The 23,825-nt window shown below is 37.6% G+C and overlaps 1 protein-coding gene across 1 annotated transcript in view; it reads right to left on the minus strand.

The window, feature by feature from the left end:
* The window catches only part of MS3_00010108 (uncharacterized protein), a gene marked incomplete at its 3' end in the record, with an annotated part of 49,010 nt that extends 25,511 nt beyond the window's left edge, over window positions 1-23,499 (minus strand). Inside the window, exons 1-8 of the mRNA XM_051218450.1 lie at window positions 23,383-23,499; window positions 15,167-15,652; window positions 14,820-15,130; window positions 14,525-14,775; window positions 8,628-8,914; window positions 7,422-7,448; window positions 5,560-5,808; window positions 3,420-3,669 (exon numbers count right to left, since the gene is read on the minus strand). Coding sequence (XP_051073840.1) covers window positions 3,420-3,669; window positions 5,560-5,808; window positions 7,422-7,448; window positions 8,628-8,914; window positions 14,525-14,775; window positions 14,820-14,983 — 1,228 coding nt within the window. The 5' untranslated portion in view covers window positions 14,984-15,130; window positions 15,167-15,652; window positions 23,383-23,499. The remainder of the gene's footprint in view (window positions 1-3,419; window positions 3,670-5,559; window positions 5,809-7,421; window positions 7,449-8,627; window positions 8,915-14,524; window positions 14,776-14,819; window positions 15,131-15,166; window positions 15,653-23,382) is intronic.
* Window positions 23,500-23,825: the final 326 nt, after the last annotated feature.

A 23,825-nucleotide genomic window follows, 5' to 3' on the forward strand; every position in this document is an offset into this window, starting at 1 on the left:
GATGGGAGATTTCAACGCCAAGGTTGGAACGGACAACACTGGATATGAAGACATCATGGGACGACACGGACTTGGAGAAAGAAACGAAAATGGTGAGAGATTTGCAAATCTATGTGCCTTCAATAAGCTGGTCATAGGCGGCACCATATTCCCACATAAACGCACACACAAAACCACATGGACTTCACCGGATCACTCTACACAAAACCAAATCGACCATATTTGCATCAACAAAACGTTCAGGAGGACTATAGAGGACGTGAGAACCAAGAGAGGAGCTGATATAGCATCAGATCATCACTTGCTGGTCGCCAAGATGAAATTGAAACTCAAGAAGCACTGGATAATGGGGCGGACAATATCACAAAAGTTCAATACGGCCTTTCTTCAGGATACTAACAAACTCAACAAATTCAAGATAGACCTCAGCAACAAGTTCCAGGCCTTTCATGATCTACTCAATGGAGAAGGAACCACTGTGGAGAGCAACTGGAAGGGGATCAAAGAGGCAATCACTTCAACATGTCATGAGGTTCTGGGCCACAAGAAGCACCATCACAAGGAATGGATCACTGTTGATACACTGGATAAGATTCAAGAAAGAAGGAACAAGAAGCCAGCAATCAATACCAGCCGAACAAGAGCAGAAAAAGCCAAGGCACAAGCTGAATACACAGAAGTAAACAAACAAGTGAAGAGGAGCGTCAGAACCGACAAACGTAAATATGTGGAAGATTTAGCAAAGACGGCGGAAAAGGCTGCAAGAGAAGGAAACATGAGACCATTGTATGACACGACAAAGAAACTCTCTGGAAATCGCCGCAAACCAGAACGACCAGTGAAAAGCAAAGAAGGCAAGGTAATCACCAACATTGAAGAGCAACAAAACAGGTGGGTAGAACACTTCAAATAACTCTTGAATCGACCAGCTCCACTGAACCCGCCCAACATCGAAGCAGCACCCACGGACTTCCCAATCAATGTTGGCCCACCAACAATTGAAGAAATCAGCATGGCCATCAGACAAATCAAGAGTGGCAAAGCAGCAGGACCGGACGACATCCCAGCAGAGGCACTAAAAGCAGACGTAGAGGCAACTGCAAGGATACTCCACATTCTCTTTAACAAGATTTGGGATAAGGAACAAGTACCAAAAGGCTAGAAAGAAGGACTTCTGATCAAATACCGAAGAAAGGCGATCTCAGCAAGTGTGATAACTACAGGGGCATCACTCTTCTCCCAATACCGGGAAAAGTATTCAACAGGGTATTGTTAAACAGGATGAAGGACTGCGTAGACGCCCAACTTCGTGACCAACAGGCAGGATTCCGTAAGGATAGATCGTGTACATACCAAATCGCAACTCTACGGATCATTGTGGAACAATCAATTGAATGGAATTCATCACTCTACATCAACTTCATCGACTACGAAAAGGCATTTGATAGCGTGGACAGAACAACACTATGGAAACTTCTTCGACACTACGGCGTGCCTCAGAAGATAGTCAGTATCATACAGAATTCATATGATGGATTACACTGCAAAATCGTGCATGGAGGACAGTTGACAAAGTCGTTCGAAGTGAAGACCGGTGTTAGGCAAGGTTGCCTACTCTCACCCTTTCTCTTTCTCCTGGTGATCGACTGGATCATGAAGACGTCAACGTCTGAAGGGAAGCGCGGGATACAATGGACATCTATGATGCAGTTAGATGATCTGGACTTCGCAGACGATCTGGCCCTTCTATCCCAAACGCAACAACAAATGCAGGAGAAGACGAACAGTATGGCAGCAGCCTCAGCAGCAGTGGGTCTCAATATACACAAAGGGAAAAACAGGATTCTCCGATACAACACAGAATGCACCAATCCAATCACAATTGACGGAGAAGATTTGGAAGATGTAAAAACCTTTACGTATTTGGGCAGCATCATTGATGAACAGGGTGGATCTGATGCAGATGTGAAGGCGCGGATCGGCAAAGCACGAGCAGCATATTTACAACTGAAGAACATCTGGAACTCAAAGCAACTGTCAACCTACACCAAGGTCAGGATTTTCAATACAAATGTCAAGACAGTTCTACTGGATGGAGCAGAAACCTGGAGAACTACGAAAGCCATCATCCAGAAAATACAGCTGTTTATTAACAATTTTCTACGCAAAATACTTCAGATCCATTGGCCGGACACTATTACCAACAACGTACTGTGGGAGAGAACAAACCAGATCCCAGCGGACGAAGAAATAAGGAAGAAGCACTGGAAGTGGATAGGACACACATTGAGGAAAGCACCCAACTGCGTCACAAGATAAGCCCTCACATGGAATCCTCAAGGCCAAAGGAAAAGAGGAAGACCAAAGAACACATCACGGCAGGAAATGAAGATAGACATGAGAAAAATGAACAAGAATTGGATGGAACTATAAAAGAAGGCCCAGGACAGAGTGGGTTGGAGAATGCTGGTCAGCGGCCTATGCTCCATTGGGAGTAACAGGCGTAAGTAAGTAAGTAAGTAAGTAAAGCTGATAGTAGTATATCAGGATGAAACTATCATCTAATTTACACGGGCCAGTGTTTATATGTGACTTTCACAACGTGTAAATTTAAGCTTCTCGAAAAATAAAACGTATGATATATATCTGGCGCTCTTCCTCGGTACGCGTAACTGTTTCAAATGCAATGTCATATTAAATATATATACATTAATTTTAGTATCGCAGGCTTGGAGAATAACTAATACGCAATATTTAACTAAACAGAGAAGCTTAAATGTTTACCAATACATTTACAAAGATGATGACTACTAGCAGAAAATTTGTACAATAGGAAACATATGTTGTTTCACTAATCATCTAAAGTTATGCTTACTATAAATTACAAAAAGATAAAACTATATCCTCGTCAGTCAGTCAGTTACAACGTAGGACCAGGCACATACGTGCATCAGTCCGAGCTGCCACACCTCATCAGCACAGCAAAACGAATACCGGATTCATAGAAGCAGTTAACTCAATGGTGTAATAAATAAACGGGAGATTTTATGAAAGGATATAGTACTGAAAGAAAGAATTAGCTCGTAGAAATAAAGATGTGAAATAATTTTAATCTCATAGTTTAAGGGGAGACAAAGATTGTATACACCTATGCCATTGTGATCGATTCGGAGCCATGTCACCCAGTCTCTAACCAACTATATCCTCAACTTGTAATTTGGGTTTCGAATAGTTATCGCATCACTTCAGTCAAAATTAATGGAATGGAATAAGTGGTTGAGTATTTGGGAAATGAACTCCAAGAATAATAAGTCACAACTCTACATACTCAACAGACATGTATATTATACTTTTTATCCAAAATGTAAATATAGAACACTTAATTCTCAAGAAATACTAAGTTATTCATAACTACTTACATGCATCTGTATCACTTTCATCATCTTCATCAATAGTGGAAGCACCCTCTTGTTTTTTACGTACAGGTTGACCTTGAACAAGTGAATCTAGAATGGCTTTCCAACGTTTACCTAACAAAACTTTGACCAGAAATTGCATTTGTAATCTTATACTACTGAAAAGTTTGTCTAAATGACTAGAAACAACCTTTTTATCAGGTTGCTTTGGATTTTCAAACACACGCCACAGTTTATCTTCATATCCAAGTCTCTATAAATTGTAAAAAGTAATTAAATTTATGACAATTTGATTTCAACAATCGGCTGTATCTTATAATAACACGAGGGGGTTATCGTAAGAGCCGGTGAAACAAAACATAATGTTTTAAAAGTTCTATAACTTTTCTACAAGTGTCAGGTATATTATTACAGTCATATAAGTTATGCGTGCGAGCATCACATTTGTATTTGAAAAAATAAAAATAAATATTATTTATTCGATAGTATCACTTTCGCTTGAAGATTTTAACATGGATGAACTTCGAAAAAAACCGTGGGATGTGATGAAAAAAGCCTGTGGGAAGTCAGCTCATACTTTTAGAATTCTTCGCCAAAAAAGAGCAACAACATAAAACTAAAGTTTTGCAGTCATCCATGGGCGATCTGAAATAGCGTAGTACGAACACTCCAGAAATATTTCTTATGAAATACTTATATTCAAGGGACTTTCCTGAAAAGTACTTATCTAAATGGTTAGGTATTTGGAAATTAATCATAACGGATCAACGAAAGAAAAAAGGTTCAAAGCAAGAATCTTCATCTGGCTCTGAGTGAATGGTTACACAATATTGGAGTGCTGAGTATAAAGACGATATTAAAAAGAAAATCATACTTGTGGCAATTTCAGTAGTTGAAATTAAGCAACTTCAACGTTTAGTTCAGTCATCTAATCCGAGCTTTGTAAACAAAATCAAAATCATCAAACGTTAATAGGGTCACAAAAGAATTATGTGCTAAACAATTTTTGGAAGTACAACTTTTTTGACGTACTATCCTTGTTTATTAGTTACTACATCGAACTTAGTATATATATTCATATATATGCATGAACTTTACTAAGTAGTTTCATCAAAGAAAATGAACACATTGATACCGAAATGGTTATCACAAAGCAGGCTTTCAGAACCAATAACACTACGGTAAGTGATTATACTACAATTGATAGGTAAACTGACTGCAACTAAACAAACTGAGCTAAGTAAAACTTAACTAAGAAAATGTTATCCTTAAATAATATACAAAGACATTATCAGATTATTTTCTAAGATGATAGCAATTAATACAAGGGTTAACAAGCAAAATGGTCAAATACATTCAATGAATATGGGAATTTTCTTAGTATTCCACAATTTTAATTATATAGCATATAAGAAAATGGACTTTCATAATAACCCGGTAAACAACAACATTTTATTTTAGGGTATACTACAAAAGTTAACCATTCATTTGGTTTATGATGAATACCACTGAACTCTTAGTGATATAAACAGAAATACGAAGATAGGAAAGAATAATTCCTTATAAACTAAAAGATACCTTCGAACATATTCAATCTACCAATTGAATTCCACTATATAATTGACAACAGTAATCATTCAGCAAATTACCATTATATAATTTGCAAACGTGATAGATATATACAAAGTCACAAGTTAATCCTTCATGATTAATCGGATCAACTTGACAGTATTCACTAATTAATCTTCGTGGAAAATATCAAATGTGCTTTGAACCACTTCGCAGTCATTTGTATGAGAACGTGAGCACAATGATGTTAAAAAGATAAGAAAATAAATTACGAAACAAACGGAAAATTCACAGTGAAACATAGATCAATAAATAACAGAATTTAGAATAGACCCAACGGAATAAAAAAACATGTAAACATGTAGCGATATAGACAGGTAGATAAATTTCATGTCGGTTTAAAATATGTATTTATATAATATACATGTAGAGAGAAAAATAATACACTTCATTTTAAACTATTGAAATTTAATGAAGTATTAGTTTTGTTAAATTGCACTCACGAAAAAAATGTGGTTTTATAAGAAATAAAAAAGCACGTTTTATAATTCATAAACAATGAAGAATAACTAACCAAATTATGAATCAGATCTGGAATATCTTGATCTTCAGCTTTATAAATATCAAGATCGAATTCTAAAGATTCCCCATCATCTAATCCCAACTCTTGTAACATCTTTTTATCACGAAATCTTAATCGCAAGTTGAAATTTGGGTTACGTGTTTCTGGGTTACCAAGAGAACGAACAAAACGATCCAGGACCTCTGCACGATCAGTAGCATTGTCATAATTCGGTTCCACTTCCACAGGTAATGTTTTTGGCTACAAAAATACGAAGTAAAATTACTTTTTTAATTGGAATTCGTCAAACGTATTGAATGCTGCAAAAAAAATTGCAACACATTTTATTTGTAGTGCGAATATTTAAGAAACAGATAAACAGAAGTGAATAATAACCGACGAGACATTGCCAGAGTGTGATGTCTCTGACACTATACGAAATCGAACTAAATGTAATCACCCCACGAGACAATTCTCAATGTCTGTTAAGAAACCGTTATGAGATAATACCCTAGTATTGAGGAATATAGATGGCTGAATTTTGATGCACCAACTGAGAAGTAGATTAAAGAGGATAAAGAAATTTAGAAATGGAAAGATTTGCAAACTGTATTTTGTCCCAACTATTACCCAATTTATTTGGTTAGAACTATGAAAATATTTTGAAGATTAACCGATAAATTTACATTTACACAGAACAAGCTGTGAAACGCATATGGAGAAATTCGAACACTTCACTTCTATCTGAAGTTTGTGCTGATGATGTCGTTCAGAAGAACGATGAAAACTCCACGACCAAACCATCTAGTTCAGAGAATAAAACTTCATCAAAATCATTCACCTGAGCTACAAATCTTCACTAGCTAACAGTAATTCTGAAAAAAATATACGACTCTTTGCAACTACAAAAAGCAATTCAAATTAATAAGCACATGTGCATATATACAGCAATAGGCTATGAAACGTTAATGATACTGACAATGTGTAATATCGCCAAAAATAATGCAACAAGAAAAGTGTTAAAGCTAATCATATAAATGTGACTTGCCAAAGAATATAAAGCTACGAGAAAATAGTGTTGAAAGGTTATATTACGATTAAAAAGAGTTGAAAAAATCTTAGTCACTTTCCTTAAATTTCAGTTGCCTTTCTAAAGACATTAAATGAATATATCAGTAAACTGATGTAATAAGTCTTTTTATTTTAAAAATTCCTTCATTTTACTCTAACAAAATATTCAACATCATACATGCAAAGTCTACCATATCTGAAAATCGCACATTACCTTAAAACTGTCGCTCACAAAACTATGATTAGGTGCAGACCTCTGAAGTCAAGCTGACTTTTTTTGGTTACCATGCAAGGATTTTCGATCTTTATTTAAAGTAAAATTATTGATGATTACAACTAGATTCATGGAACTACCTATGATACCAGTAATCTGAGTGTTCCTCTTTGAATCATCTGATTCACTTGAAACAATCAATTGAGAGATGAATTGCGACACTACTCAGTTCTGTCAAACCTGAAAACGAGTGGCTATCAATTTTTACTGAATCTTTAGTTAAAATGTAAAGTAACTAATGGAAGAAAGATGGAAATAGTGGGACAAAAATACAAGACTTTGGATTAATCAAGAATAATTGATTATGTCATTAAATCTATAAATTAGAAAACAATATAAAAGGCTTGATTTTTTTAAATAGGGTAAAACAGGAACAATAATTGGCAGTATGAATCAAATAAAGAAAAACGGATACTTCTTAACTAAAAACTGATTTATACGTAGTGTTACCTGATAGAAATCATAAAAACATGTTGTGAGATGAGTAGAAAGCAAATAAATCGAGCAAAATTATACTTAATACACATACCCATGAATCGTTCCCTTCTTGATATTTCTAGCATTTAAAAAATAGTACACGAATGTATGAACTACCATAAAGTACATTTACAATCTATTATTTGAATAACTCCGTTTTAAAGATAACTAATTTAAACTTATCAACTCATAAGATACTCGCTTGATGTGAAACTTCCCTAACTATATGAATCGTGATCGCTACTTTGAGACGCGTAGTTTATTTGTACAAATCCTCAATATGGTCACTGAAGTGGGAAATAACCCAAATGTGAGTACAAAATGGTGAGTTCATTGGCTTTTGCTGCAGATGATGGTCATTAACAATTATTTAATTTGATCCAGAAGATAAGCCATTAGAAATGTGAATATTACCGAGGCGACAGAGGAAATTCAGAGTTTAAAAATCCAAAACGGTCACTAGAATAAATTTATTTTTGTAATTCTAATTGAACTTTCGGGAAACAACAGCGTTTCCAAAACTCATTTTCCTAAAATGATGAATAGATGTTTTGGATTAAAATTCGGCTGTGAATTACAATCGCGAAGATAAGGCCTAAAGAAATGTAATTAGGCATTCATGTCAAATTTACTAATCTTGAATGTGAGCTACAAACATTATCTGTGTATAATGATACTATCAATTTATTTGAAATTTAGGTGTCCATCTAGATTATAACCGAAAGACCAGATTACTCAGTGGTTCGAAGAATCCCCTATACAAGGAGCGATTCTATGGATCTCTTTTGTTCAAGATTTCTGAAAAAAGAACTTTTGGATTCATCGAGGTATAACTGTTACCTTCCTTTTGTTCACTATCTGCTTTCATCGTTTTCTCAATTTTCTTTGGTATTTCCATAACGGTTAGTGCAAAGTTTAGTGAAGCTCACATAGTTCTAACTTTGTATTTTAGACTTTATAAAACCAAACATACCATTTCTTATTACAGTAAATCTAGTCTATTTACTGCCAATAACTGGAATATTCCTATAGAAATATGTACTATACACTAATTCTACTCAGTTGACAATATATACGTATACATTTTATAGAACACCAAGTGAATGTATTCACAATAGCTGGAGGTTAATTTAAGAACAATCATATTTTTAAATAACATACTTAAATCGAACTCTAAAATTACCATCAATAAAATAACCCCTTCCAAAATTTAAACAGTGTACAACTATATATATATATATATATACTTCCTGCTTACTTGAAATAATGGGTGGAAATACAACTCATCAGCAGTAGGACGAAAACATGTCAAAGGTTGAATACATGCACTGATTACTTCACGAAGAGATGGATTTGATACCATTTGCATTATGTCCGGACCCTGTCCAGACATTGTTTTAGCTGCTACTTGTAAAACTGTTTCACACTCATCATAAGGTGTACGATTTGTCATCACTTCTAACATTAACATGCCAAAAGCATAAATGTCGACTTTTTCGTCATATTTTTCATCAAAAATCTCTGGCGCCATAAAACCCAATGTGCCTAAAGAATGTAAAATTAACAGGATCGGTAGAAATCGGTTGTAGAAAATAAGATAAAAAAACATGAGCACAGAACAGGTCAATAGTAATTTTCTCTGATCAATTATCAAGACAGGATATTTAAACTGAGTACATATGGGAATGAAATTCAATTTAAAGATACGATTTATGTACTTCACATGCTATAAAGTACCTATTTATTTTTCCAAAACCAATTATATCAGTACATATTTAAGTTTCATTAGCTCGTATGCATAAAATAAACACGCAAGATTTGTCAGCTCGATAAATAATTGATCTCTGTAAGAAAGAAAAATAATATATTCGGATGAAGGTAAAAGAAATGCCTAATTTACCTGTATCTCACCGAATGTTATAATTCTGTCGTTAAAGTACAGACTTCATACCATTTGTCTATGTTTGCAAGACAGTTTATTTAGCTTAAGCTATACCAAAAACTGGTTTTCAGTCATAATCTGTCTTCAGTCAGTCAGTCAGTAACAACGTAGAACTTCTTACGTACGTACGTCAGTTCGAGTTGCCATACCACATTAGTACAGAGATACAATTGTCAATTCAAATCCCATGGTGGTAGAGGTAATAAAAGTATAAGCAGTAACCGGGAAGATTGGGGTTTGAAGATGTTATTCAAGGAGTATAATCCAGTAAAATAAATTTGGGAAGAGAAAAAAAGGGATATGAAGAATCCATAAAATTAGAATTTAGGAGAACACAAAGAGTGGATACACCTGCGCCATTGCAAACGATTTTGAGCCATCTCATAAAATAAACTGTCATACCAGATAATAGTTTAAGAGCATTCAGAAAACTATCGGCTGAAATAAAGTCCCGTAACGAAGGAGCGTCACGCAGCCTAAATTGCTGATAGACACAAAATATGGATAACTAGCAAGGGTTGGGTTTACCTACGCTTGGTTTAAAAATGATACAACTATAGCACACGTATTTACCACCTGAAGTAAAAAAGTTAAGTATATGTGTGGTAAGTGTCATACACAATACCCGACCTAAACATGTATCGGTCCAAGTTATTATGCTTCAAATCAAACCAGCATGATCAGTCAGTCACCTACAACGTAGGACCAGGCACATATATGCATCAGTCCAAGTTGTCATACGTAAGTTGGCAAAAGCCAAACGAGCTTTCACAATCCGTGCAGGGACTTCGTCAGACAACAATCCATTAAGGCTGATCAGACTTCCAAGATAAATGAGGTCGACGCGTTCGACTACTTTACCCCCCATCCTTAGTTCAACTGTCGACACAGACCAGTCCTGAAGCAACAACTTGCATTGAGAGGGGGAAGAAAAGCATCCCAAACATCCTTGTATTGTTGCTCAGTGCTACCGAAATACTCTGTATTTTATCAGCGTCTTCATCAAACAGGATTATATCATCTGCGTATTCTAAGTCAATAAGCGGACCTTATGGTAGGAGATCGATCCCCAGAAATTTAGTCAACGAGATTTATTTCCAGCAGTAGGTATATGATGAGATTGAACAAAAATGGACAGCCTTGACAGACACCACTTGAGGTTGCGAAATCAGATGACGGTTTGCCATAAACTCTGACTCGACTGGTAGTGTTCGAGTAAAGAACCTTTACAAGGTTTATGTATTCCTAAGGTACACTTTTCAATGACAGACAACGCCACAGTACCTCTTGGTCGACAGAGTCAAATGCTACTGTTAAGTCAATAAAAACTATCATTGTTGGAAGCCGATAAGCGTGTCTGTGTTCTGGAGCCTGACGAATGGTGAATATGTGGTCAATGCAGCCACAACCAGGTCTGAAGTCAGTCTGATTTTCTCGTGTTTGCGGTTAGTTCACGAGTCTTTGTTAAGCGTCCGATAATTATTGAGGCTAGTATTTTAGATGCTATATTAATCAAACAAACCCCTCTATGGATGAACCTAACAAGATGAAAAACAATAATAATGTTGGAAAACTCAACATGAGAAATGCAGTTCAATAACGACTAATAAAATTCAATAGTAAACATATCATATTCATATTTAGAGGGAGACGAAGGAAGAATATTATCTATTTACAACCATGTCACCTAGTCTAAAAATATGGATTACAATAATATCGTTAATCCAAACACAGATGTTTGCAACTCTCAATTACACTTTATACTTAAGCAATATTTTGGTCTTCCCACTACCTAACTTCATTAAATCTCCTGATATTATCCAGCACATGGCATAAGGATGGAGGGTGGGCGGGCATGTATAACATATTCCAGTATTTGTTGTTGCCGAACTCCAATCGGGCATCAGATAGTCATCGAGGCTTATACGCAAAACACCACATTGATCATGGTAAATCTTCTGTGATAATCACAAGAGGATTCCTCACTGAAATTAGTGACCGAAACCTATCAGACGAAATTACATATGCTTTCATCAATCTACATCAAGTAGTATTACCTCATAATGGCTCTTCGAGAAAGCTAGGATGAGTTTTAAAGCATTTGTTGACTTAGCATAATCTGAGGAACTATCTTAACCTTTCCTTTTAGTTGCTAACAGAGATCATTGTTATTTAGTGGCATATCGCATATCATCCAAGACAACTTCAAGATGAATATCCCTATCATGAATACACAAGTTTTTTCCTCTCATACAGCCGAAGCATCCTCATCGAACAGATCGTAAAGAGGTCCTCCTAGTGTAATATTTCTGCGTTTTGTGGGGAGCAAACGGATAAGTGCTTTGAGCACGACATAACTGGAATGCAGACTTTTATTTTGGAGCATGCAGTAATTTACGACCGACCTTCCCATGTGGGATTATGTTTTGGTTTATTAGTGTCGAGTATGAACTTTTGAAACCCATACACCAGGACAGGATTTGTAAATTGAGGAAGTATGTTATTGTTAGGATCTGGATTTTTATTCTGCAATCCATGTATAAGCATTATAACCCAATATGCCGACTAACCGTAGAAAAAATCGATGGTGCTACAAAGCTATACAATCGCAATACAATTTTGTTGGTGGACATAAGATCTTCTATTTCAGTTCTTATCGATTTTCAAACAAATGCCCTGACGTAGTACAGCATCAGTATGATCTAATATGACTTAGTTGGGCACCCAGTGTTATACATTACAAGTTTAAAGAATGATGCACTGTTTTAGGACAGTCAAAATGAGTAAACAAGATATTGATAGACTAATAAAATGCAACAATATAATATGGTCGAGTGAAAGCCATCCTACAAGGCTGAATGACCGATGCAAACAGTTGAATGAACCAAAATCAATGACAAGATCGGTAGTCAGAAGAAAAGACTGATTTTTATAACAGGATAACAAGCTTACACACAAGATATTGAACAAATACATAAACACTAAGAATATCAGGCGAAATATAGGCGACAGCCGTCTCCTCCATAAATCTATACACAAAGCTACTTGTGTTCCACCGGACCATAGTACGGAAAATCAGATTGACCACATATGCATCAATAAGAAATTCAGAAGATTCATAAGTGAAAAGAGAGGAACCCACATAGCTTCAGAGCAGTTGGTGGTGAACAAGCTACAACATAGGTTAAGGAAGCATAAGATAGATAGAAAAGCAGCAGTAAAAGAGTTTAATAGAGCTTACTTTCGAGATGCTAACAAGTTCGGCGTGCTAAAGATAGCTATCAACAACAGATCCCGAGTCCTCCATGATTTATTAGAAGAGGAGGAAAACAATACGAAGAGCAACTAGAAAGGGAATACAGAAACACTTATTTTATAATCCCAGGAAGTGCTGGACCCTACAAGGCGCCAGTATAAAGAATGGACCTCTGTAAACAGCTTGGATAAGAATCAAGTAAGAAAAGAAACCAACAACTATCGGGCAAAAGCAAAGATAAGGCGCAGGTCAAATATACAGAAGCAAATAAACGAGTGAAGAAATTACCAAGACCATCAGATAAATCAGAAATGACAAATAAGTAGAACCATACAGCAAATCAGTTGAAGAAATAAAGTCAGATATAGATACAACCGTGAAAACGTTCTATTTTCTCTTCAAAGAAAGATCTGAGAGGAAGAAAAAGCCCCAACAGAGTAGAAACAGGTATACGCCATTACGATACCGAAGAAAGATCTTCAGTGTGAGAACTACAGAGGGATCACACTGCTGTCAGTACTGATAAAATCCTCAACCGAGTGTCGCTAAACTGAATGAAAGATTCAGTAGATGTCCAACTTAGCTGACTTTCGTAAGAATCGATCATGTACCGAACAAAGCGTGACACTGCGAATTACTATTGAACAGTCAACTGAATAGAGCTCATCGCTATATAACAAATTACTAACTACAAGCACTCGATAGCGTGAAGAGAAAAGCCTTATAGAAACTTCCATATTGTGAAGCGTATGAAAAGATCATCACCATTACACCGAATTCCGACAAGAGAAAACACTGCAAAGTCATACACAGCGAGGAGCTCGCACATGCATTTCAAGTGAGGACTAGTGTTAGATAAGGATACCTATTCTTGCCCTTCCTCTTCCTACTGGTTGTTGACTGGATTGTGAAAACCACATCTCAAGACAAGTAAAAAATATAGTAGATATCTTGAACACAGATTATTTGGACTTGGCACATAGCTTAGCACTTCTAGCCCATACTCACCAACAAGTACAGACGAAGACAGCTAGTGTAGCACCGACTTTCATAGCATTAGGCAGCAACATTCACAAGAGAAAGAACAAGACACTGAAATACAACACAGTGAGTAGCGACCAAAGCTCTGGAAGGGATGTGAGCCTTTACATACCTGGTAGGAAGGTCTGGAATTCAAAAGGACTGTCAGCTAATACCAAAATCAGAATTTCCAACACAAACGTTAAAAGTTTTACTGTACGGAGCTAAGACTTCAAATACTATCACCACAATCACCAAATAGCTTTCGACGCGAGATACTTCGGACCCAATAGCCAGAGACCGTTAGCAATAATCTACTATGGCGGAGAACAATCCAGCTGGCGACTGAAGATGAAGCTAGGAAAAGACGCCTGGGGTGGGCAGGAATTACCTTGTATAAACCATTCAGCTATATCACAAAGTAAGCTCTAACTTAGAGTTCTCAAGGCAAAAGGCAAAAAGGCAACCATTAAGAATATGAACACTTGACAAAACTAGGAAGAGAAGTTCACAACAGAGTTCCCTCGTCGGCAGCCTGTATCCTGAGAGGGACCAAACCATCAAGCCTAACTCGTACCCGATATATCAAACCCCCATCATCATGGCAATGTAAAGACTGGTTAAGATTGATTATTTAGTGCTTGCAGCGCTTGAATCATTGCATGTTTTATTAGCAAAAGAAAATTTGTGGAAATTTTTTCATTTGAAGACAATTTACGTCAGTGATTTACCTCAAACAGACAATCAGTAGAAAGATCAACATACTGGACATAAATATTTCTCGGCTTTAAATATTATTAAAGTAATATTTTTGGAATTGATGCCACCAATGAAATATAAAATGTAGTAGAATAAAGAAAAATACGTTAGGTTTCCGGTACTGGAAAACAGGGAATCACAAGAAGGCTATAGTAACTCTTAAAAACCCATTACTTACCCAGCATAGTTTTCCTTCCACTGTTACTCACATGAGTTGCCAAACCAAAATCTCCAACCTTAACATTTAAATATTCTTCGTCTGATGCACCGTACAAAAAGCAGTTGTCAGCTTTTAAATCTCTGTGGAGAATAGGAGGTTGGATTTTATGGTGCATATAACGTAAGGCATCGAGAATTTGATGCCACCAGCGTGTAATAAGAGGAAATTTAAGGATACACTGGCCATCTAGGAAGTTCTTTCTGATTACGCTAGTAATATATTAAAAATAAATCAGTGAAATCTATATGAATACCTTTTTAAAGTCCCTTCGCCCATCAGTTCTTGGATAATTACGACTCCTTTTTCTTCAATTTGATTGTTCGGATCTTCCATGTCAATCCACTCTCTGAAAACATCAAAACATCTGACAATGTGTGGATGATTCATCTTCAACATAATCTCCGTCTCCCTGAACATTGCTTGACGTTTTTCTTTGGTATCAACATGCTCACGCTAAGAGATAAAGTAAAAGCTAAGCCTTACTTTAAATTCGCACCATGCAACATTTCTAGCTTCAACGCTATCATATCCACGGTAAACGAATTTATACCCACCCTCACCAATCTGTCAAGAAATTTGGAAATTTCAAGTTATCAGTACCTTGAGATTGTGTTTTATCCAGCGACTACATTTCGATTTCGCCGATACTTTTTGTTTGGCTTCTTGTTCCGCTTGATATTTTTTCAGCATTTCCTCCTCTTTTTTCTTTTCCCGTTCCTTTTTCCGTTCTTCCTTTGTTTTCTTGCGGTCAGCGGAAGTCACAGAAGCTTGTTGGTCATTTGACTGACCGCAATTAACAGCACCGATTGATTCCCCGATGACAGGGACCCCAGCAATACTTGGTTGTGATAATAAATCTTCATCATCTGAGTCAGCCTCCACATTTTGCTTCGGGTCAACAATTTTAACCTTTTTTGTAGTTGACCGAGAGCCACTATCCCTTCGAAAAGCTGACCGGTTCAACAAATCAGTATCTTCTGTCTTATGAACGGACGTATCCGTAGCATTACCATCAGCACCAGAGGAAGATTCAGTAACCTGTTCATTCTTTGAAACTTGCTGGTGTATTGATGCGTTCATTTATCACTACAACAAAACAATTACGCTATACAGACTAAAACAAGTCATTCTAAATGCATCAGAGATTATATTTGAGTCTTCCACATGAATATAAAAATATCAAGTCGACAAAGATATCCGTGGGCTCGAACAAGAACAATACAGAAGCTAAAAGAGCAGATAAACGAACACATCACAAACAGTAAAATAAATTCAAACATACTGTTGCAACAGAATGTACTACTTAGAGTTCACAATTAGAAACGAAATGATCGGATAACAATCATCAGCACAGAAGATTGCAAAACACCTAGACCTTACTCGAAATTGTTGGATTCGAACTTGTCTTAAAATATTGCCACAGTTCAGTAGCTGTTTAAATGCCTTTAAACACTGGATTTTCCTATCCATAAACTTATTCATATATTCATAAGCTCACTAACCCTCCTCCAAATAAAACAAGTACGCACGAGCTTTTCACCACGACAGTCAGTCACAAGGTAGAACCTGTACGCATGTACATCGGTTCAAGCTGCCATACTCCATTAGCACAGAGATGAAGTTATCCTTCTTCATTGGTTATTACCTTGATTTAAGTATTAACCAAACAAACTAGTGAGGTCTTTTTAGAACTAGCTCATCAGACAATACATACTCCAGGATATACACATTCTACAGGAGTCAACTGAAGACCTAAAACCGAAAGTGACAAACTATATGTGAAATTTTAGTGTGAAGGTCAGATGGTAATATCTTACCACTGAATAATAACCTCGTCAGCAGGTGAATTTCGCTAACAAAGTATTTGTCGTCACAAAAATGTTAAAGTCGATTCCTAATAAATCAAATAAGATTTGAACTCGGTAATTGTAGTCACTAGTCACCACTTCAAGTAGCGTAAACCATTATGGTTGAAATCTGTACTCATGAATATCAATAAACTTCCATAACACAGATGAAACAGAGGCTATTACTAGTTTTTTGAGGTAAGTTTATGAAAGAAACATTCAAATGCATTTCATTGACTTACTTTCCGTGTAAAAAGACCCCACAGCAGAGCAGACATACGTGCGGAAAGGTTGCAAACAACGGGATATGAAGAAGTGAAAAGCGAGAGGTGTAACGGAATAAATATGAGCATGTTGGTTCCGCCCCAATCTCATAACGGTATATAGCCTACTGCTGTGCAGTTTTGTTATTTTGTGACTACTTAAACATCTCATCTCAAGTAGGTTGATCTTACAAAATTCAAGCTGCCTTTCGGGATCGCGACGAGACAAAGTTATTAGGTTGACGATTAGTGGTCATGGGGTTAGCTGCACATATGTACTTAAGTAGGTCAAATGTTCTGGTTTTGTAAAAGCCATACCGAAGCCCAACTATAGTCACATTTCTCGAGCAGCTACCTGTTCAAATAATGGGTTAAAGGAAGACTGGGAGTAGACATATATGATATGTTACCAGTCCATGAGGGGGGTAGGGTCCTTATATGCATAGCTAATAACGTAAACATTCGTTCCTTTGTTTGTGAATCTCAAGATAGTCGATCTTGTGAAGTCATTAGCTGTGGCCTCACTTTGAATGCTGTATACTTATACTAAGTGTCATCAATCGTAGCCCAATCTGTTCAGCTAATGACTATTTTGAAACACGTTCAGCTATAAAGTAAAAGTAACAGACGTGTGATACTAGATTTTAATGCACCTGATATTAGTTGGGCCGAGGTGGCCATCGTAGGATCTATAAACGCTTTCGATGGTGGGCTCCTGATAACAGTAATGGAGCATTTTTTTAGTACAGCGTGTACCCCAACCCACACGTGTTGGTCCAAACCAAGGATCTTCTTAGTTAGACTTAATAATCACTCATGCAACTGAGGATACTGCCTATCTAAATATTCTCCCGCCACTAGCAAATAGCAATCACACTTTTTTTATCATTCTTCTTTAAAGCTTAACATAATATACGATCAGGTTAAACCTCGCCCAAATAAGTGGAGAGCAAACATATCAGCAATTTAGAAGTGCGCTGCAACAACGGACTGGTCAGTAAATACTAGTTTGTAAATTAAAGAGGCATGGTCTATATTTAAAGGTACACTTATACTATGTTTGAAGAGATTACGAGTTCACATAATCTGGGAGCGAAATGAAGACTCAGTGACACAATGAACAGATAAGCTAACTATTCCGATGTGCCCCAGCCCCGCTAACTAAAGAGAGAAGTTCAGGTTCAGGAGAAAAATGTATTCCACAAGCAGCCAGAAGCACGAACAAAAAAGCACAACTCAAGCGTACATATATACAACATATAAATGTCATCGGGAAACGTTACAAAATAACATATCAAAAGAGACAACGAACCAATTACATTTAAGGTCCTACCAAGTAGGAAATACGATATGAATGTGATAATGGGCGCTTTTGGCTCGAAATTCAAATTTCCAAAATAAAATTACAGAAATAAGACATTTGCCAAGTGAGTTCTGGGGGATCTAGAATCCCTAAAAGCTTAGTTTAGTTACGCCCCTGTTTATATCATGCTCAGTAACATGTAGACCCAAAAACTATCATGGATAACCAAACAGGTCAAGAACTTTCTTAGACGTAGAAAAGGCATTGGAGTATGTTTATCTCTACAGGCTCTGAACAGTACATATTCATTCACTGTAAAACTAGAAACGTTTGAAAAGTGTTAAGAAAGGCTAAACATTCATATGGAAAACAACTGGTTAAAAATTGTGAAAATAGTCCGAATAGGTTATCCTCGTATATAAAGAGGTGAGCCTAGAGAAGTGATGGGATCCCACAACATTCGCTACAAGAAAACCCATTGATAATGGCAAAAAGTGATGTTGAGAAAGCTGAAGCAGAATATTTTAGTAGTTTTTTTTTACCGGTGATGGTGAAAGACCGATAATTAATCCTGATAATGCCAAGTCGTCGATGGATCTCGTAGCTGTCTTACGATTTCATCTCAAACCAGATAAGCCAAGTGTTCCTGATGATGAAGGCCCTGCCAGATGTAATACCTGAATCTCTGACCATACTGTCTGATATGTCTTTGAGGCAGTCCAGGCTGCCAAGAGACTTGGAACACATAATAATCAGTTAGGTTTATAAAGCGAGGAGCAGGGACTTGGTTAGTGACTAGCGACCGGTTAGTCTAACTAGTGTAGTTGTCAAGCTAATGGAAAAGATTACTCTGATGGCTGTTTTAAACTATGTGAAAGTGCATAATTTTTTATCCAAGGAACAACATGATTTTAGCAAAGACCTATCACACTTGACAAATTTACTCATTGTAAGAAAAGATTGGGCTGCAGCGAAAGATAAAAATATTCTTGTAGATGTAATTTTCACAGATCTAAGTAGAGCCTTTGACAAAGTCTCTCATCTGGGCCTTAAATTAAAACTGGAAAGTTTAGGGGGCCATTATGAAATCACAGATTGGATAAATGACTTTTCCAATGATAGGGAACAATAGGCAACTGAAAATCGGGCTTTATCAACGTGGAAATCTGTAAAAAGCGGAGTTCCTCAAGGTGCAATCCCCGGTCCTCTTTTTTTTAAATTTATCTAAATGACTTACTAAATGTAGCAGTCACCTATTCTACCCTTCGCAGATGACATAAAGATTTGGAGACCCATACACAATGTCAGAGAGAACAATATTGCAGGATAACCCAAATTCGCTGGTGCATGGATGGGTAGATGGTCATCAGAAGTTAAGGCGAGACTCTAATTTATGGACGACCTTTGAACGAATCTTAAGCGACCTTGAGAAATATAAGCCAATTGTCGTAAGTTGCCTTAGGAATTATATATGGGGTTTTTATCACGAACTGACACCAGCTATAATGCCAGAAATCTATTTAGCCAAAAGGATGAAAGGCTTTCGCGTTAAAATCCGAGACCTAATATCGTATACCTGATTGATTCGTCCACAAATTATAGTCCCGCCGTTTTATTTGTTATAACCGCCCAATTATCACGTTTTGAACAAAATTCCCTGTGAACCGATCGTACGTTAGCATTAAGCACTGAAGTTGGCGCCGTAACCTTGAAATCTCTAAAACGCCTCTGGTTGGCTCGTCCACAAATTAGTCTTGCCGTTGTTACCTAGAGTAATGGACAATAAAATTCCAGGAGTCGATCTCAAAACTACAAGTAACTGCAAGGCTGCTACTGTCAAAGGTTTAAGGGTCTTATGGTTTATTCTCAAGTCATTTCAGTACTTGGACGAGGAAATGTATGGGGCCGCAATATTAGCGCCTTCTGTTGACACATACAAGGCGACCTCCACAGTATTATGAATTGCAAGGATTACTACAGGTCGATAGACCTATCTTTAATAATGAAGACTGAAGACTGGACGATAATAAGACATCATTAAGTAAACTAATCCCAGATACAGTTTCGGGAGTCAGTATTTGTAAGCTTTATAGAATAGGGAAAAAAGGTGGATTCCGAAAGTCCTCCGAAAAACCGCCTCCTGAAGGTTACATTCAACACGGTGGAAGAAAGGAACCTGATTCTAAGTAATCCACGTAGACTGATAGGATCCGGAATATATGTCCGTGAGGATCTCCGCCTAGCAGATCGTATTAAGAGACGAGCTGCAGAAGCGGAAATAAATGAACGTCGCCAAAACGGTGAAAGAAACCTTGTTCTTAAGGGTTTTCAAGTTGTAAAAGTTCGGAGCAAAACGATCCCGTCACTCTGGGTGGCAAGGGAAAGCTCTCCACAGACTTAACGGTATGCCACACAAATGCTCGCAGCCTACTAAATAAAATGGCGGAGTTCAAGTCAGTGGTGGATAAAGAAAAAGCGGATGTTATTGCTGTCTCGGAAACTTGGTTAACGTCAGAAGTATTAGGTAGTGAAATCCAGTTGACTGGTTTCATAACCAGCAGGGCTGATAGATTAAACCGCAGGGGAGGCGGGGTTATTCTGTACACGAAAAGTACCCTAACCATAAGATTAGCTGAGACAGTAGCACATGTTTCAGGGACATGTGAACTGGTGAGATGTAAGTTGAAATGCCGACGGCAAGATATTGAATTAGTTGTAGTATATCGCAGTCCAGAATGTGTAGCAGATGATTTTATCCTAGGTAAACTTAAGTCCTGGTGTAATAGGGGTAAAAGTCTTGTAGTAGGCGACTTTAATGCACCACATATAAACTAGGTTAACTTAGAAGTAGGGTCATCCATATCATCGTTCGACTGCAAACTGTTAGAAACCTTGATTGGATTAGCATTATTCTAACACATTAGAGATCCCACAAGATACGACTTAAGAAACTCTTCCTCTCTTTTAGATTTAGTTTTCACACACGGTGATGACGTTGGTCAAATGGCTTTTCTCCCACCACTTGGGAGAAGTGACCATGTAGTCATCTTATTTAAATTCATGGCTGAGATTCCCTGTCAAACAGTTGCACCGACCCGTCCCAACATATTGAAGGCAGATATGCAGGCAATTAACTCCGCACCATCGGCTGAAAACTAGGAAATTGACTCAAAGGCATCAGTACAAGAGGCATGGACTCTATTCAGTCAGTTATACAATCGGGTAACTCAACCATACATCCCCTGGACTGTCCCAAAGAAAAAGAAGCACGGACATCCCTGGATAGGGCGGGATATTCGACGTTTACTGAGACAAAAGAAGAAATGCTGGGACGTTGCCGTCCGCCTTGGCACAGCAGGTACGATGGAACGCTACAGATCGATAAGAAACGAGTGTATAACGAAAATTCGGGAAGCTCAAAGAAAATATGAAATGCAGCTGGAACAATCTGCACTCAAGCAGCCCAAGAGAATATTCTCGTACATAAACTACAGAACAAGGATGCATCATTGGATTCCCAACCTAATTAAAGTGGGAAGTGTATCTGCAATGATAGAGGAAGATCAGGAAAAAGCAGAGGCTATGGCTGAATATTTTGGGGCAGTTTTCACTCAGGAACCTCTAGAGAAAGAACCAGACCCAAATACAGAGTCAACAAACCAGCTGCTCACCGTGGACTTCGACCAAAACGATGTGCTTAAGGCTCTTAGCACCCTAAACATGGAGAAGTCAACAGGACCAGATGAACTACACCCAAAAATCTTGAGACATATTGCCCAATATATCGCGGACCCACTGACTGTGATATTCAATATGTCACTTGACCAAGGTGTGTTACCTATGGACTGGAAGGCCGCAATCGTCACTCTAACACATAAAACAGGACCAAGACAACTTCCATCGAACTACAGACCTGTAAGCCTGACCAGTGTTGTAGTTAAAATATTAGAAAGAATAGTCAAACGGAACATAATGGCATTTACGGAAACAAACAACTTGCTAAACATAGAACAACATGGTCTATGAAAAGGTCTATATTGTACAACGAACCTCCTTGTAGCAAGGGAGTTCTGGATAAAGGCGCTAGACAACGGAAACTCAGTGGATGTTGTCTACATATATTTCAGTAAGGCTTTTGACAAGGTGCCAACAAATAGACTGCTATCGAAGTTGGAAAGCCTTGGTATTGCCGGACCTCTTTTAAAATGGATTAAAGATTTCCTAGTAGGTCGTAGACAAAAAGTAAGAATAAATTCCAAGTGCTCCATCTGGAGACCAGTACGTTAATGATCTTACAAGTATAGTACAGTCTCCAATGTTATTATACGCTGATGATGTAAAAATTTGGCGAGTAATAACTGGAGAGAAAGACGCATTTACTCTTCAGGCAGACTTGAATAATATGATAAACTGGTCTAAAGAGTGGCTGATGCCTATTAACGCGGAAAAGTGTGTCTACATGCACTTAGGAGATTCAAAGGTTAATAAGTACAACATAGGGGATGTGTCATTACCAGTAGTCCGGTCTCATAAGGATCTAGGGGTGACTGAGTAATGATCTTAAGACGACGGCCCATTGCCGGGAGGTCGCAGCCAAGGGGTTTCGAACCCTCTGGGTTTTAAAAAGGACATTCACTAAGTTAGATACTACCATGTTCACCACAGTATACACATCCTTAGTGAGAACTAAGCTAGAGAACTGCGTTTAGGCTGCAAGCCCCTGTTTAAAAGGTGACTCAGACATACTAGAAAAATTACAGAGGGCAGCTACGCGTGCAATTCCGGAACTCCGGGGTTTATCATACAAAGAGCGGCTTGAAAAACTGGACCTCTTTACTCTGTCCTATCGCAGACTAAGGGGAGATCTAATTTTGATGTACAGAATACTGAGAAACGATTTCGGACCTAACTTATTCTCTCTTTCTTCCCACTAGATCGGGACACCTCAGAGGACATAGCAGGCAAGTAGAAAAGCCAAGAACGAACAAAATACCCGTGGCATACAGGTTTGCACACCGAGTCATCAAAACTTGGAACCCGCTGCCTGAAGCAGTGGTGTCCGCACCTTCAATTGACGCTTTCAAGAGAAGACTGGACACTCACAGAAGCATACCAGAAAAGGAATAACATAGGTAGTAGGCCTTCTGTCCTTACTACACAAATCTGAATCTGAAATCTAATAGCCAACAGACATCTAGCAAGTATATATATCCAAAAAGTTATTAAGGTTTTAAATTAATCGAATTTTCGCTATAATGCTTAACAATTATGTTCCTGAAACAAGAAATCCCACACATACCTAGCATATGGTGAATTGGAAACTGAGGAACTTGAACGACACTTTCTACTTGAATATATAAACACTGACAGCTCAAACAAGCACAAAACTAAAATAAAACTTACAGGGATTGAAAATATGGGATCTAGGACAAGTAATGCCTTTGGTCTGACCGCTAGACACCAAAGTGAGGACTGGAGGTCAACTCTATAACATTTTATATCTTGCGCTTATATCTAGTCACTAAGAAAAACAAACACAATCTCAGTTTCAAAAATATCCTGAACTTATTCAAATTATCTAGAAAAAAATTGAAACTTCGAACAATTTCACGGGTCTTTTTTCCAGCGGCCAGCACCTACTTAAAAAAAGACAGTGAGCTTCTGGGATAGGTTCAGAGAACGGCGACTAAGCTGATTCCCGGTATAGCAAAGCTTCCGTATGAATCTCGACTGGCCAAGCTGAAGCTTTTCCCGTTGTCATATCGCAGAACTAGAGGCGACTTGATTACAGTTTTCAAATTGCTTAGTGCCAAATTTGCACCTGATATGCCCTCATTTTTCTTGTC

This window comes from Schistosoma haematobium, chromosome 1 (genome assembly GCF_000699445.3).
Source record: "Schistosoma haematobium chromosome 1, whole genome shotgun sequence".
Lineage (NCBI taxonomy): Eukaryota > Metazoa > Platyhelminthes > Trematoda > Strigeidida > Schistosomatidae > Schistosoma > Schistosoma haematobium.